The 16,813-nt window shown below is 30.9% G+C and overlaps 1 protein-coding gene across 1 annotated transcript; it reads left to right on the top strand.

Annotated features, from left to right (window-relative positions):
• Positions 1-8,101: 8,101 nt before the first annotated feature.
• LOC139884183 (dirigent protein 22-like) lies at positions 8,102-8,653 on the top strand. Its single transcript, XM_071868252.1, has one exon. It carries the CDS (start codon positions 8,102-8,104, stop codon positions 8,651-8,653), a length of 552 nt encoding a protein of 183 aa, XP_071724353.1.
• Positions 8,654-16,813: the final 8,160 nt, after the last annotated feature.

Consider the following 16,813-nt stretch of genomic DNA (forward strand, 5'->3'; position numbering starts at 1 on the left):
AAAAATGAATTAAGGAAATAGAAATATTATTCAGAAGATTGCTACCTTCTGAATTAGCAAAAGAGATATCAGCTAGATATGAGGCAAATTTATCTTTATTAATAGATAATTCATACCAAGAGATAGAAAAGAATATGGATATGTTAACACATATCGAAATTCAACTAGAATATTGGTACGAAACTAATACGTACTATGAAACCGAAGAATTAGAAGCAGATTGGTCAGACCAATCCATTTAGATTGTATTAAAACATCTGTATCCCTATCTCATTAATAAAAATCTTATTTATTCTCCTCAATTAGCCAATTTTTTTTTTAAAAAAAAAATTTCTATCCGCATCCAAAAATCTGGTATCAGAGCTAGAACATGAGTTATATTGAAAATATAGCACAAGAAATATATGTAATGAAATTAGAAAGAGATAGCCCAGATCTAAGATATCTAATAGATAAGTGTGAAGAATACATAGGTAAATGTTTTAACGACCTAGAAATTATTAGAGAATTAGGTAATGGAAACATTAAAGCATTAAATGAAAACATTAGAGTATTAGATATCTTACGATTAGAATTATTACGAAAAATTGATCTTTACTGTCTTATATTAGAACAGCTTAGACTCTATAATAGATAAAAATGGAAAAAGAAGTAGGTTCATCTTCATCAACAATAAACACTATAGATTATTTAGATCTACAAGAAGAAAAATGAACTTTTAAAAGAGATATACTAGTTAACAGAAACATAATCAGAAAAATTAAGAAGGAAGAATTAAATTTAAAAGAAGGACAAGATATAAAAAATCCATTAAAAAACCTTCTTAGTAGAAAAAATATACTTTATTTTGGAAAAATTACTGCAGAATATCCAATAGAAATCTCCACTGTTACTGGAGAAACTAGTATCCCATTATAAGTAGTGATGAAATAAAAGAAAAAATTAAGCAGTTAAATATAAAATAAGTAGACAAAGATAAAATAGGCTATATTCATATATCAACTGTCCAAATATTAATTAAATCAACATTTATGGAAGGAATAGATTCACCCATAAGGTTAGCAATATGCGATGACAGAATCCAACACCCACGAGATAGAATAATTGGAATAGTAAATGGTAATTTAGCATATACAAAATTAAAATTCAACGTATCATTACAATTAGGAATACCCCTATACACAGAAAATTTAGATAGATCATTAATAATAGCATATAAATTTTATAGGAATAATCTAATGGCAAAAGAGGATTATCCATTCACAATAACTTATGAAATAGGATATGCCTTATCAAATAGTCACCATAGTATTCAGTTTAAAGATAAGGATAAAATTTATTTAGAAGATTTATTCGGAGTAACAGCTAAGGTAGGAACTATAAAAACGACACCAATAAGTTCAATACCTAGAATAGATAATACAATAATAAAAGAACAAATATTTCGTAGGCCAAGCATGAGATTAATTAGAGATAATACTAATTATATGGTAGAAGAAGATTCATCGTCTTCTAAAGATAAGGATAAAGATATACAAAAACAATTGTCAAAACTAAATAATCATCTACTATCAATAGAATCTAAGTTAGAACAAATACTTTAGGGACTAAACATTAAGTTTATAAAACCTTAAAGGACTAAGTTAGATTTTCTAATAAAAACAAATAGAAAAGGACAAATTGGACCACATGATTAGTGAGAAATTAGTAATTCCGGTTTCCTCATTCACGGGAATAGTATTCCGTGTTCACCTTTTAGGATTAATACATACAATAGTAGTCTACCCGTGCGATTACAACAGAGGACGACGAATCACAACAGAGGATCAAATTGAATAAAAAATGAATTTTTTTAAAAGGAGGAACCTTCGGGATCACCACACAAGTTGCAAAAACCAAAAAGCGCATTTATTTTCTTTATTAAAACACATTGAAAAACACGTGGTAAACACAAGTTGCAAAAACCAAAAAGCAGTTTGATTGTTTGATATGAATCGGTTTGAATCAAACCGGTCGATCGTAAATTAAAATTACGTGGTAAATTTTGTAGTTTGAGCTAATTGCATTTTATATATAATAAGTATACTAAATATCAAATTCAATTTGTATAATAATTCCATTATAAAATTGAATTCGTTTGGATTAGGAGATGAACCGATTTGAATCAAACAATTCAATCGTAAATCTAAATTACGTGGTAAATTGTGTAATTGAAGCTAATTTCATATTAGATATAATATGTGCACTAATTATAAAATCCAATTTGTATGAATAATTCCATTATAGAATCGAAATAGTTTGGATTAGGAGATGAACCGGTTTGAATCAAACCGTTCAATCGTATGTCTAAATTACATGGTAAATTGTGTAATTGAACATAATTCCATTTTAGATACAATAAGTGTACTAAATATCAAATCCAATTTGTAAGATAAAGCAATTATAGAATCGAATTGATTTAGATTAGGAGATGAACCGGTTTTAATCAAACCGGTGAATCGTAAATCTAAATTAAGTGGTAAATTGTGCAATTGGGGCTAATACCATTTTAGATATAATAAGTGAAATAATTTTAAAATAAAATTCGTATGATAATTCCATTATAGAATGTAATTAGTTTGGATTAGGAGATGAACCGGTTTGAATCAAACCATTCAATCGTAAATCTAAATTACATAGTAAATTGTGTAATTCAACATAATTCCATTTTAGATATAATAAGTGTAGTAAATATCAAATCGAATTTATATGATAATGCAATTATAGAATAGAATCGAATTGATTTGGAGATGACCGTTTAAACGTAAATCTAAACTACGTGGAAAATTATGTAATCGGAATTAATCCCATTTTGGATATAATAAGTGCACTAATTATAAAAATCATTTTGTATGATAATTCCATTATAGAAATGAATTGGTGTGGATTAGGAGATAAACCGGTTTGAATCAAACCGTTTAATCGTCCATCTAAGTTACCACGTAGGCATACACGTCACATGATGATTTAGACAAATGGACATGTAAGATTTGTGATTTGATTCTGGTCTTAATCGAACTGAAACTACTATGAACCGAACTGAACAGATTTTAAAAATCAGACAAAATCGGTTCACCTCAATTCTTCTTCGTCCTCGAGCTCGTCCAATAACCAAATGGAATTAATTACTTAAAGGCACGCCCGGAAACTCGTTTTCCGGGCCGGTTTGTTTGTCAATTGTTTTGTAATAATATAATTACTTCAATAATTAGTTCATGTAGATTGGTTTCATCCCGATTTTTCATTTACCGGACACCACTAATTAATTAATTTTTTCTTAATTACATATCAACAGATCCGACAAATGATTTTTCGGGAAGGCTTTTCTTGTCTACCTTCTAAGGTTTGAGGCCATCAATATATTCCACCTTGCTTTCATTTGTAATGAAAGGCAGATTGTTGTTTAACTAAAATAATTTCTGGTTCTATATATTGTCTCCTTCTTAATTACATATAAGACAGTATTCAGGTAGAATATTGGGTCCTTAGCCAATTTTAGGTCAGCTTAAACCTTAAGGTGTCACTATCACTCTGTCTTTCTTGATTATCTTATTAGGGTTCACTTTCACTCCCATTCTCCCCCATTTTCGCCATACCAAGCTCCAGCTCCCAACACAAAAATATCTCTTTTATTTTCATAGAATCCAACTAGGTCCGTCTTAGCTCCAAATCTCTCCATTATCATGGTTTTCTATTTCGTGTATTAAAGCTCCTTCCGATAGACTAGATATTTCTTAACTCCACTAGAATGATCATAACTTGAGTTCTATCCATTAGAAATTAGAAATTCCAAAAAAATAGGTTTATAAACATGTCTCCTAGTGTTGGTATGAATATTAGGGTTCTATCTCCTATATTGATTCCCGTCTCCGTAAAAATTTCCGAACAGCTCAAAAATCACTCATTTTTCTTAGTTTTGAGTTCCTAGTTGTATTCTTCTTTAATTTCTTCTTAGCTTATCACCAAAAATTAGTCTAAGCTCCTATAGATCCTCCATCAGAAGTGTTCGACAAGTTTGAAGATTTTGGGTTCGCCCCAAATGCATAAACTTATTAGTATTTGACTATCAAATTAGAACTTCGTCAGCATTTGGATTTGGCTGGGTATGTGAGAGAGAAGATGCTTGTCATATCTTATCAAATCCTAAATTGTATGGAATGGAGTTTTAGGACTAACGTATATCGAGCGGCAAATGCGGTTCGAGGGGACGTTGCTCGATCGGCCTCCTTTCGATCGGAGACGAAGGAATCCGACTGTTAACACCCTTTTTTCGTATCCCCTCCCTTAGCTAACTGGCTTATATCATGATCAATGACACATCCCAAGGGTATCATTTGATTAAAAGTTATCTTTTGTTAAGCAACGGAATCAAATATTTCAGTTCATCACAAAACTAAAATATTTTCCATAATATGTATCATTACTATTATACATAAGTATCTCAAAATATTAAAAGTAGGTCTCTACAACAAAATATCTTATACATAGGCCACCCCAAAAGACAGGGACGAAGCTAGGATCACAGCGGTGGCCGAAATTTTAAGCTTAGATCTGTACCAAACGGTTTTAAATTTAGAAATTTTGACACCGCCAGAATGTTTCTCTCGTCGAATAGTGAACAGATATGTAAAAATTTCAAGAATCCGACGATCACCTACCACCGACGGTGGTCCGGCAGCCAGTCGTCGGATTTCGAAAATTTTTACACACCCAAACTTGTTTCAACGAGTTGAACATCGTGATGGTGCCGGAATTTCCAAATTTAAAACGTTTGGTGCAGATCTAAGCTTAAACTTTCGGCCACCGCACCTTTAAGCTTAGATCTACACCAAACGGTATTAAATTTGGAAATTGTGACACCACCACTACGTTCACCTCGTTGAAACAAGTTTGGGTGTGTAAAAGTTTTCGAAATCCGAGGACCTCCGATGGCGGCTAGTGGTGGTCACCGGATTTTGGAATTTTTTTGACGGAGGATGAGGATGATGACGTGTCACTTGTGCTGAGTCAACACGTGACGTGTTGTACATGTGGAGCTGACTGGGAAAAACTTGACGGAATAATTGTGCCACGTCAATAATTTTTGACGGTAGGTATGATTTTGTTAGAAATTTAATGGAGCAGGTACCCACTTGTTAGAAAAAAATTTTGAGGTACCAACTTGTTAGCTAAAGTCCGTTTCAGGTACTAAAAATGCAATTATCCGCTCTTTTTTGTATATGTTCATCATCACGATTATATTCATTTTCACTTATTCTACTTCAATCTGACATTGTTATAAATTGAAAAAAGAAAGTTAGAAGAGTTAAACAAATGAAGACTATTTATAATTCTGGTTAAGAAGTGATGTATATCATTGAACAGAAGCGTGTTCATATAGCTCAAATAAATTTAAAATTTCAAAGAGACGACATTGTACAGGAGCTTTGCATTTTTTTTTACGAAAACATTTATATTGTTAGATTTTAGAGTTTTGAGGATCGTGTTCTAATACAGCATCGCATTAGCTATACAAAGTTATCAAACTCGAAATAATGATAGTTAAATTCATTTAGAACTAATTAGTTCATTTTAACACCTATTGTCTTATAAAGTGAACCATGAGATATCCACAATAAAGAAAGCTAAACATAATCCATCCCCGATTGAGCTACTGCTCCACAGTTTGACATAAAATTTACTATTTAGTTCTCCATAAAATTACGTCAATCAACAGACCTATTCCATCATTAATTAGAGGTGCGTTAAAGTTTAATTTTCTTTGATTCGGTGGTATTTTGATAGCGGAAGTGATAGACGAAATCTAGGGGCTCTAAAGTTGTTAGTTTTCATTTAATTCTTTCTCTGTCTTCCGTTATTTATCAACAATAGAAAATAAAAAAAAAATCCACCCTTGCAGATACCTGGATTTTAATACTCTAAATCAATTTAAGATATATATTGATTAAAAATATTTTTAATGATGATGATTTAATTTATCAAATAATTTAATAGGAATTAAGAGGATATTTGTTTGTATTTGATTTGGCTCTTAATCTGATTTAGATTTTAGTCTATTAAGAGCATTTGTTTTTTACATTAAAGCATCGACGTAATAGATCGGATTCGACAAGATATTTAAATTAGTCGGAATGCCTTTCAGAGCTAGACACGTGTCCTTGGCCTTGTTGGCTGTGTACGCAGGCTGTTAAATTAGCACCTCTGGTTCGAATCTTGGGTGGTGTTTTCATTTTTGTCATTTTTTTTTCATCTTTTCATTCCCCCTTTATACAACATTACTCTTTATTTAATATTTTTCTTCCTACTCATTTATTTAAAATTAATTATAATAATTTTTTTAAATATAAATTTAATTGTTATCATTTTCCATATCATTAACTAATAAACTACTTTTCCAAATAAAATATAGATATTCATATATCTATACATATTCAGCTTTTTTTCTTCTTCTTCTTTTTTCCATTTCTTTTTTTTTTAATTTTCATTTGCATTTACTTTTATTCAACACATTTAAATATTTTTCTTTTTACTCCTTTATTTTAAGATCCACTTAACAAAATTAATATAAAAATTAATTATAATAAGTTTTTAAAAATAATTAATTATAATATTTTATTTAAATATAAAATTATTTGTTCTTATTTTTTATATCATTAACTAATGAATTATTTTTTTGAATAAATTATTCATATTTACATATATATATTCAAATGTTCATAAAACAAACTGTCTTAATTATACAATATTCATATTCAAATATAATATTTTAATTATCAGATGTGCATTTAGATTGAGACGTTTTAATCTTAAAAAAATAAATACCATTTAAATTTTTTTTTTCTAGAAAACTTATCAAATAAGTGATTTCATAAAATATCGATGTTTTTTTACTAAAAAAACCTAGATGTCTTACGTACTCTTATTAATTATACCTAGAATAGGTTTATGGTAATTATAGGAATGTTAATTAAAATGAAATTTGACTAATCAATGAAAAGGATTTTTTTTTATGCATCAGTGTCTGATAAAAGAAAAAAGAAAGAAAAGACTAATAGGAGCTAGTTCCTCACCGAACAAACACCAGTCTTGGCAGCTAAAAAATCGGCCAATGAAAAGGATTAATGAATTATATTCTAATAAAAAGTTTCCAATTTGATATTTTTTAATAAAAAAAACCTAGAAGATGTCTTACGTGCTCCTATTAATATCCACTCTGTATCGTGTCTTACTAGTAAGATATTTTCTGTCAATGAAAATAACAATCACATGTTAATATACTGTAGAACTAGATTATAAAAATCACTTACGATATACCGCCGTACCCTATTGAATGAGATAAATTTGAAAATATTATCACTCCTATAAACTCGATGATTTAGAGATAATATAAAATTATAATTTATAACTATATCATCTAACCTTTATCTATCGCAAGTTATTTAGGGAATCGTATATATACACATATTTTCTGAGGTAAAATGTTATATTCATATATATGTAGAGTTAATTAAATTAACAAGCATCATATATTGACTTCTACAAATAAAAAAGGAAAGTATAAGTGTATAACGCTTTGTCACCAATCCTCTTGTACAAACTCACAGGTGTCAATTAATGTTAATTGAATAAGATAAGTAAAATATGTTTCTGAAGCCCAAAAAAAAAAGGATCGGATTCAAACTTCCCATTTGGAATTGATCAAATGTGTTCTTCTGATCAGTGCAAAACCTATATCGGCTGTATCTGAACAAGACGCCTACCTACATATCCACCTGTCTGTTACAAACGTCGTATAGTCAATTGTATAATGATCCAAATCATATTTGATTAAAATATATTCGGTATGGGACCTTAATCTCTCAAAAAAAAACAAATAGTTAATATTATCTTTAGTCTTTTCTATGATTATTTAACAGGGTCAGTACACTTTCTTAGAACGGAATTAATTAATTAACGAGTCGGCTAGCCTTCATCACACTATAAATATGGAGCTCGTCGATCAAACATGCACACCAAATAAGCATTATCAAAGCTTACAATTAATACCAATTAATTACCAACTATGGCAAAAACTCAAATTGCAACTCTCCTCACAATTATTTTCCTCACATCCTCATCCATATTTCTAGTGGATGGTTCAATATCCTACAATAAAGAGAAGCGGATTACTCATATGCACTTCTACTTACACGAACAAATGGCAGGAGCCAACGCAACCGAGACAGCCGTCGCATTTGGCGGAAACAATTCCGTCAATCCTAACATTCCGTTTGGTTTGACAACCGTGTTCGACTACCTTCTAACCGAGACACATGAGTCTAGCTCTGAGAAAGTTGGTAAATCACAAGGGTTGCTAGCACTTTCTTCACAGAATGTGAATAGTATAACGATGGCGATGGCTTTCGTGTTCTCTCAAGGGAAGTATAATGGAAGTAGTGTGTCTATTTTAGGGCAAAATAATTTGTCATTACAGGTTAGAGAGCTGCCAATTGTTGGAGGAACTGGACTTTTCAGGTTTGCAAGAGGCTATTGCAAAACTAGTTATTACGCAAAGTATCCTAGTTCAAATTATTATATTTTTGAGTGGGATCTCTATATCTATCATGACTATTAATTGATCTATTAATTGATCACGCATGACGTTGTTTATCATGCAATTCGCTTATGTATCGATCGTCTTCAAATATTTCAATAAGTGGATATTGTTTTAGACGAATAATAAGTGGATATTGTAATATCCTTATATATCGTTGTGATTGCGTATGAATAAAAAATTGACGTTCGTCAAGGTGTATGAATAAAAATTTAATCTTTTCATATCGTTCTTTATTATGCGGATGACCGACTTGACCTTTAGCTGAGAAAGACGGTCGCATAATGCCCGGGAAATTGATGTGATATATATATGTTTATATATAAATAGTCAAAAAAATGATGTTGTTTGATAATATCAACGATATTTTACTAGTTTGGAGACTTAGAGAGTTCATCCGAAAAGTATCAAACAACGGACTCAATGTGCGCGACCACCTTTAAATTTCATTATTAATAAAATTCATTTGCTCCTTTATAAAAAATATATATAAATATAGTCAAAGAAATTTCTTTTCTTTTTTTTTTTAATGTTAAAAGGTCCAAAATTACAAACCAATATTGAAATATGTCTAAACTTCACCTAAAAAGGCCTAACATTGTATTTAATTATCTATATAAGATTCCTTTAGTATTTAATAATTCAAATAAAAAAGTGCAAAAAATTGTGAAAACAAATTATATTTGGAGTTCTCACTACTAGAAAAGATGAAATTTGAGACGAAATGTTTGCGACGGAACAAAATCCGTCGCAATTGCGAGCGACTTTAAGAATGACAACGGAACAGATAAATCAGAAATTGACTTTTCAACTTTGCTTTTCGACGAAACGTTCAACGGAATATTCTGTAGCTAATTACTTTACGACGGAAAATTTCTCCCAATAAAGAAAAATTGTGATTGAGACGGAATTTGAGACGAAAAAGTCTCTCGCAAACAATATTTGCGATGGATTGTTCTATCATACATTAAATCTGTATCTCCGATGAAAGTTAGAAAGGAGGTTGTTCGTCACAAAAAATATTGCGACGGAAAGTTCTGTCTCATAAGAATAATAGTTTGTGCAACGTATTTACAAACGGAATTGTTCGTGGAAAATTGTTTGCAATTGTATTTTTGTTGCAAGTCACAAGGGAATTTTACGTCGCAACTCACAAATAAGTGAATTTATACCCGTCAGACTTAGGAGTAATGCTATTTTCACTATAATTTTTATCAAATCCACGAACATACACGTTCAGTGATGGGACTTTCCGTCACCAATTGTTATTAGCGAGTGTGAATCCTGTCACAAAAAATATATTTTCGTGGATTTAGTAAAAAATTTAATGGGAATAACAATTCCTCAGACTTAACATGAAATTTCTTTTTCTATGTTTTTTCATAATATTTCCAGTAGCATACGAAAAAAAATTTCTGACAACAAATTTCTACACTATTCTTTTATTATCAGTATTAATTTGAGTAATTTGATTTTTTTTTACACTATTCTTTTATTATCAGCATTAATTCGAGTAATTTGATTTTTTTTTTATTCAACGATTTTGGACTATACAAAGAGGGGTAGTCCTCCCTCATCCCAAGCAATTCAAAGAATTGTATCTTTGGAGAGTCGACCTCTTGACCTTTAGAGTAAGAGCCCACCCGATAACCACTAGGCCAACAGATCCTGGTTGAGTAATTTCATTTTTTGATTGTTTTAAAAAAATAAGCCACATATATTTATTGTAGATGTTGGAGTGGCTTGTTTCCTGAAACCTGCATTCTAAGATATGATTGAAGGTTTGGTTTGTGTAAGAGAGAAGAAAATTAAGAAGAAGAAGAACTGTAAAAACTTGTAGATGAAGAAATCCAAGTCATCAACAGATGAAGCCACCAAGATTGGAATCAATGTCTTTGTCAAGGCTCTTCTAAGTGGTTTGGATGATTCTGAGTTGATGGAACCGAAACTGGGTTGAATGGAAGTGATCCAAGAAAGATCAATGAAGAAGAAGATTGTTTGTCTATCGAGGACGAAATGACACACTGAAAAAAGATGGAGGACCTTGGTGTCTGCGCAAGAAAAGTCAGGGACACTGCTAGAATTTTTAAAACTATTGAAGCCGAAAATGTAATTGAGATTCTACCGGCCGGAGTTCTGATTTGCGAAGATCATGGCATAGGTGGAAATGATCGTGACAACATAAGGAAACAACGACATTATGTTTAATTGCTTCGCAAATCAGCCGATCGAAAAGCCCCAATTTGCCTAGAGTTTCCAGAATTTCTCTCTTCCGAATAATTAGGGGTAGCTTGTCTTTCACTATTCTTGATGGATTTTGATGATTCAAAAGGCTATTTATGGTCGATTTGATGCTATGAGTCAGATTATAAAGTCAATTTTAACAATTATATAGTAATGAATAAAATGTGCGCTTGATCAGATTGATTTCTGAATTATACTTTTAAAATTGGGGATTTTGTATGCTAGCCATATTTCTTGTTCTTTTCAATCCAGTCAAGCTATATTATGCATTTAGAAGTTATTATGGAGGTTTCTGCAAGTCTGCAACATGAGAAGATGAAAATGGCTGCTGTTTTTTAGCTTATTTCAGTTTAAGTTCAAACAAGTCCAATAGTCCTTTTAATTTCTAGTTAAGAAAATGAAAAAGTGAAGTTATAGAATCATTTAGAGTAATATTTAGAAACTTTCTGCAATGATCTTTTTAATCTATTATGGCTGCAATAAAAGGTCAACTGCAAAGCCAACAACTAAAGTATTTTTGCAAGTTCTGATCTGAAGTGAAGAAAATATATGTTAATGCTGCATTTTTACCAGTTACCTTTCATCCTGGAAGATTGATTCCGAGCAAAGAGAAGTGGTGAGCAAGAAAGAAATCGATAGAATTGTCATATGATATTTTTTAAGCTTGTGGTCCCAAAAGTGCTTTATTTTAATATTTGAGTTGTGACTTCATTTTCATTATTATAAAAAACTCGACTTATGACGTCTAGATAAGTTAGAGATCACTATAAAAGGTCTCTAACTTTCCCTTTTCGATTATGAGCTCTTAGTACTACATTGAAATCAAATCTGCAGTTTACTATTATAAGCAGAGTTCATCATTTTCTTTTTTCAATTTCAAAAGCTTTTTAGTTTATGGTTGCATTGGTAATTTGTGAGAGAAACTTAATATTAAACCGAATTTAAATTAACTTTTTAGGATCCAAACGTCTTAGATTTCAACATTTAGCTTCAGATTAAATTCAAATTTCAGCACAAATATGACCATCATTCACTTGATTACAAGTTTTGTTTTCCTTAATTTTTGTTTTGGTTTCATTGCATTTAGGTCATGTAATCTTGTATCTCGCCTTTGTTAGTGATACTTGATCGACCATCAATAGAGACATATTTTTTTTATCAATTAATTTTACTTATTATAATTATAAATATATTTGTTAATCCATCGGATCATATATGCAATTGCGTGTAAACACGTATGTTTTAATTTTCCATGCATATTTAATTTCTTTCTATCCAAATTTCATTATTGCATCCTAATTAAAATGATTTAAATAAACTTCAAGCCAAATAACTAAATTAATGATATTTTACAATACCCTCCGTTAGAAAATGAGTGTTATATCTTATAGATAATAACAAGATTTTTAATTTTACATATATTTATTTTTTTATTGCACGTTGCAAATTGTAAATGGATATCATAAGAATTCTTATTCAAATTATGACATTCAATTGCAAATTTTATTATCAAATTAACATCCGACACATGGCGTTTTATTAATGAATAGTAATTTGACACATGTATTTTAAAACTTTGAATTCGTTAATAAATAGTAATTTGACACATATATTTTAGAAGTTTGAGTTTAATTAGGTTTCAAGTTACAATTTTAAGTCAATGATATTTTTTTTTTCTATTTTAATTAGAAAATCAAAACACAATAATAACATAATGATTCCTAATAAAATTCTACCAATTAATTTTTCTTAATATAATAATTTTATTCCTAATCAATTTTCTATCTATTATTTAAATAATTATTTCTAATAAACTTCATATATTTTTTCCTATTCTAATTAAAACGGGTCCATCATCTTCTTTTTTATTCAAACGGGCATATTATTTTAAAAAAAAACTATTCCTAATTAAATTATAATATATATTATTTTTTTCTAACTTGTTCATTAAACTATTATGCCTCATAAAAATCCGTTATATTTTTTCTATTCTTAATTAAAATGGGCATATATTATTTTTCAAACAATAGGAATAATTAAATTGATTAGGTGCAATTATAAATTTTATTATGAAATCAAATGTTGATATATAACTTTTACCTTTTGTTATGTTTATTATTTTTGAAAGCAAAATAAATTTTAAATTTAATAGGATTGTAAATTTTGAAATCAAATAAAAATAATTATAATTGATATAAAGTTAAAATAATTCTCTTTTGATATAATATTTTACATAGATTTAATAATATTTAATCCAAATAATGATTATATATTTTTTATATAATATATATTTAAATTCTTAATTTTTAAATGTACGTACTTTACGTCCAACGGACAGGTCCACTGACTAGTTAAATATAATTTAAGTTGCTCATCATGGGTAACATAATAATTTGGACTCATCCATTGATGCATTTGATCTTTTAGCCATTTCAAAAATGAAATCAGAGAAGTTTTTTGAACTTTTTATTTTCGTTTTTATTTACTTTTAAATATATGAAATTTTGGAGATTATACATGCAATCAAGTAACTATATACTATATATTTAAATTTTAAATACGTGTTTGACTTCTTTTTACAAAATTCCATAATTACACATAATAATATAAACTATCAAGTCTTTGTTAGTTGTTTTGTACTTCACTAATTATATGAGTCCCTATTTATCACATTGAATCAAAAAGTTTCATTTGTTATATATACTTGCAAAATTATATAAACACATACAAGCAATGAACAAATAAAAAAATTAGTTCAGCTCTATTAGTTATAAAAACTCAAATTTATGATATAAATATTAAATAGTCCATCTCTTTTGGCTTTGAAGTCTTAAGGCCTAAGAGCACAATATCGAATATTTTCGTTCGAACGCCTATGGGTTTTTTTTTTTTGTTCGAACACCTATGTTTGCTTATTAACTTTTTTTTTTTTTTATAATCTTATTAACTAATTATACATATACAAACATACCTACGTATAATTATCTGAATATAAAGTGTAAGATCGTGTAATATCTATGTTTATTTTCATGTAACACTATGTAAGTTATTTATCAATTAAGACTTTATAAATGCTCGTATACAAGTTTTGAACTATAATTATATTTTTTGAATAAGTAATTCTGGAAATATTAATCAGGGAGAGGAATCTTCAAGCATCAACTTTACTAACATTGTACTGATCCCTTAGGTAAATGTCCCTAAATTACTTTCTGGTTTACGTCCAATTAGCTTGTGCAATGTTGTGTATAAGTTGGTGTCAAAATGTATTGTTATGAGGCTTAGAAGATGGTTACCAGAGATAAATACTGAGAACCTAAGTGGTTTTATAGCCGGTTGATCGATCTTTGACAATGTTATAGTGGCATTTAAACTGGTGCATTCTATGAAGTTTCATAAGACGGGTAGGAGGGGAAATATGGCCATTAAACTTGATGTGTCTAAAATATATGATAAGTTAGAGTGGTCTTATATTGAACATTGTTTGATGAATTTGGGATTTGCATCTCGCTAGGTGTCTCTAATCATGTGGTGTGTTCAATCTATCTCTTATTATGTTCTTGTTAATAGGAATTGTACGACCGGTTTTCGTCTGGGGAGAGGGTCGAGACAAGGTGATCCTCTCTCACCCATTCTCTATGTGTTGTGCTCTGAAGGCCTTACCGGTCTTATTAATGATAGACTTAGCAGAGAGGTCTCATGTCGGGTGTTGCCGCTACTATGACTGGGGTTAAGATTTCTCATCTCTTGTTTGCTGACGATAGCCTGGCATTTATGCAGGCCACAAATGAGGATTGTTCTCAGTTTTTGGAGATATTGGAACTTTACAAGAATGCAGTAGGCCAGGCCGTGAACTTTTCTAAGTCCAGCATTTATTTTAGTGGAAACGTGGAGGAGGAGGAGCATATTGTTTTGAAGCAATACTTAGGTATTTCCACTTCGCTTTTTGAAGGGAATTACTTAGATTTGCCCATTGTGATAGAGAGAAAGAAACAAATTTGCTTCCAGTATCTTCGAGATAGAGTGAAGATTAAAGTTGCGAATTGGAAAGGGAAACTCTTCTCTAAAGCAGGCCGGGTGTTAATCAAATATGTTCTTCAGTCAGAGCCTACATTTGTTATGAGTTTGTTCAAATTATCTAAGGGCTTTTGTGAGAGCCTAGATATGTATTGTGCAAAGTTTTTTTGGGCACTAAGGATGGTAATCGGAAGATGCATTGGGCTTCTTGGTCAAGGATGTGCGTTAAGAAGAAGGATGGTGGGTTAGGCTTTCGTTCCTTGGAAGTATACAATCTTACACTTATAGCAAAACAAAGCTGGAGGATTTTTGCGAATCCTGACTCATTACTGGCTCGGCTCTTAAAGGACAAATACTATAAGTGGTCCCATTTCCTTAAAGCTTAGTTAGGAGGGAATCCATTTGATATTTGGCGTGCTTTACTTGATGCTAGGTCAGTTATCATTCAGGGCAGCAGATGGCGTGTAGGGAATGGGCACGATATTAGTATTTTTGAAGACAAATGGGTTAAGCATCTTCCAAATCATCGGGTATCTCCTGAAGATCCGGACACTAATATGGACTTCACGGTAAATGATTTACTTCTCAATAGGGCTCCTTTCTGGAATATCGATCTCATTCGTATCATGTTCTCTCGTCAAACTGAGTTAGCAATAATGGCCACACTTGTGGTGGATCTGAATGAACGTGATCAATTGGTATGGATGAATAGTGTGAAGGGTATTTATGAAGTTAAATCCTGGTACTTCATCGCCAAGATTCTGGTAGATCAGAAGAATAATGCAATTCCCCATATAGAGTATGGATTCTAGTATTGGCCTAAGATTTGAGCTTTGAAGCTTCCACCATACATCGGGTTTTTTGCTTGGAAACTATGTAAGTGCATTCTTGGTACTCGAGATAACTTGATTCGTTATGGATTGGTAGTGGCCGATCACTGTGAAATTTGTTTTGATGCACCATAATCATTATGCCATGTCTTTTGTGATTGTGTGTGGTCTAAGACATTATGGCACCAGATGGGGTTAGATTGGATCTTGGATCATGAATATAGTTGCTTTATTGATTGGCTTGATGATATGTTTTTCAAGCTGTTTGATGCTGAGTTAAGAACGTTTATTGTGGTTTGTTGGTGGATATGGAATAATCGAAATAAGTCCGTACTTAATCACACTTGTGGAAGAACAGTTAGCTGCAAGATTGTTATTGAGAAGTGGCTCATAGAGAACAAAATGATGGAGCATGTAACGCAGGTTCTTGATTTGCATCAGCAGGTTGTGTGGCCACCGGAATGGAAGCCACCGGATTCAGGCTGGACAAAGATAAACTATGATGCATCTTTTCGGTATGGTTCCCATGAAAATAGATATGGCTTCGTGGTGCGTAATTCACAAGGGCAGTTGGTACATGCTAAATCAGAATCTATTGGATTGGTAGATGCTTTTCAAGCTGAATCTCTGGCTTTGCAGCGAGATGTGAACTGGGCTACAAGTCGGAAAATGGACATGTCATTTTTGAAGGTGATTGTCAGCTGCCGTACAAGGAAGTGCTATCTCGTCAGCGGAGCTGGACCGGAAGCGGACTCATTATCGATTCAATCAAAGCAAAGGCGTCGTTAATTTCAGTTTGTTCGTTTACTTTTATTAAGCGTATAGGTAATAATATGGCTCATTCATTAGCTAAATTTATGTCTAATTTTCCTTTGATTTGTTTCTCGACATCTTCATTATCAAATCGTGTAAAAACTCTTTTGCTTGCTGATTTTTCACCTTAATAATATGAAATGAATGTTTCCTTTAAAAAAAATGACGGAATTCCATTATATACTGTGCATCGTTTTATTAGTAATATATTTTCTGTTAATGAAAATAAAAATCACATGTTAATATACCGTAGAAGTAGATTAGAAAAATCACAAAC

The sequence above is a fragment of the Rutidosis leptorrhynchoides genome, unplaced genomic scaffold, assembly GCF_046630445.1.
Source record: "Rutidosis leptorrhynchoides isolate AG116_Rl617_1_P2 unplaced genomic scaffold, CSIRO_AGI_Rlap_v1 contig516, whole genome shotgun sequence".
Lineage (NCBI taxonomy): Eukaryota > Viridiplantae > Streptophyta > Magnoliopsida > Asterales > Asteraceae > Rutidosis > Rutidosis leptorrhynchoides.

Excerpts from the sequence above, each read along its gene's own strand:
- LOC139884183 (XM_071868252.1), top strand. The coding sequence starts at position 8,102 with ATGGCAAAAACTCAAATTGCAACTCTCCTCACAATTATTTTCCTCACA.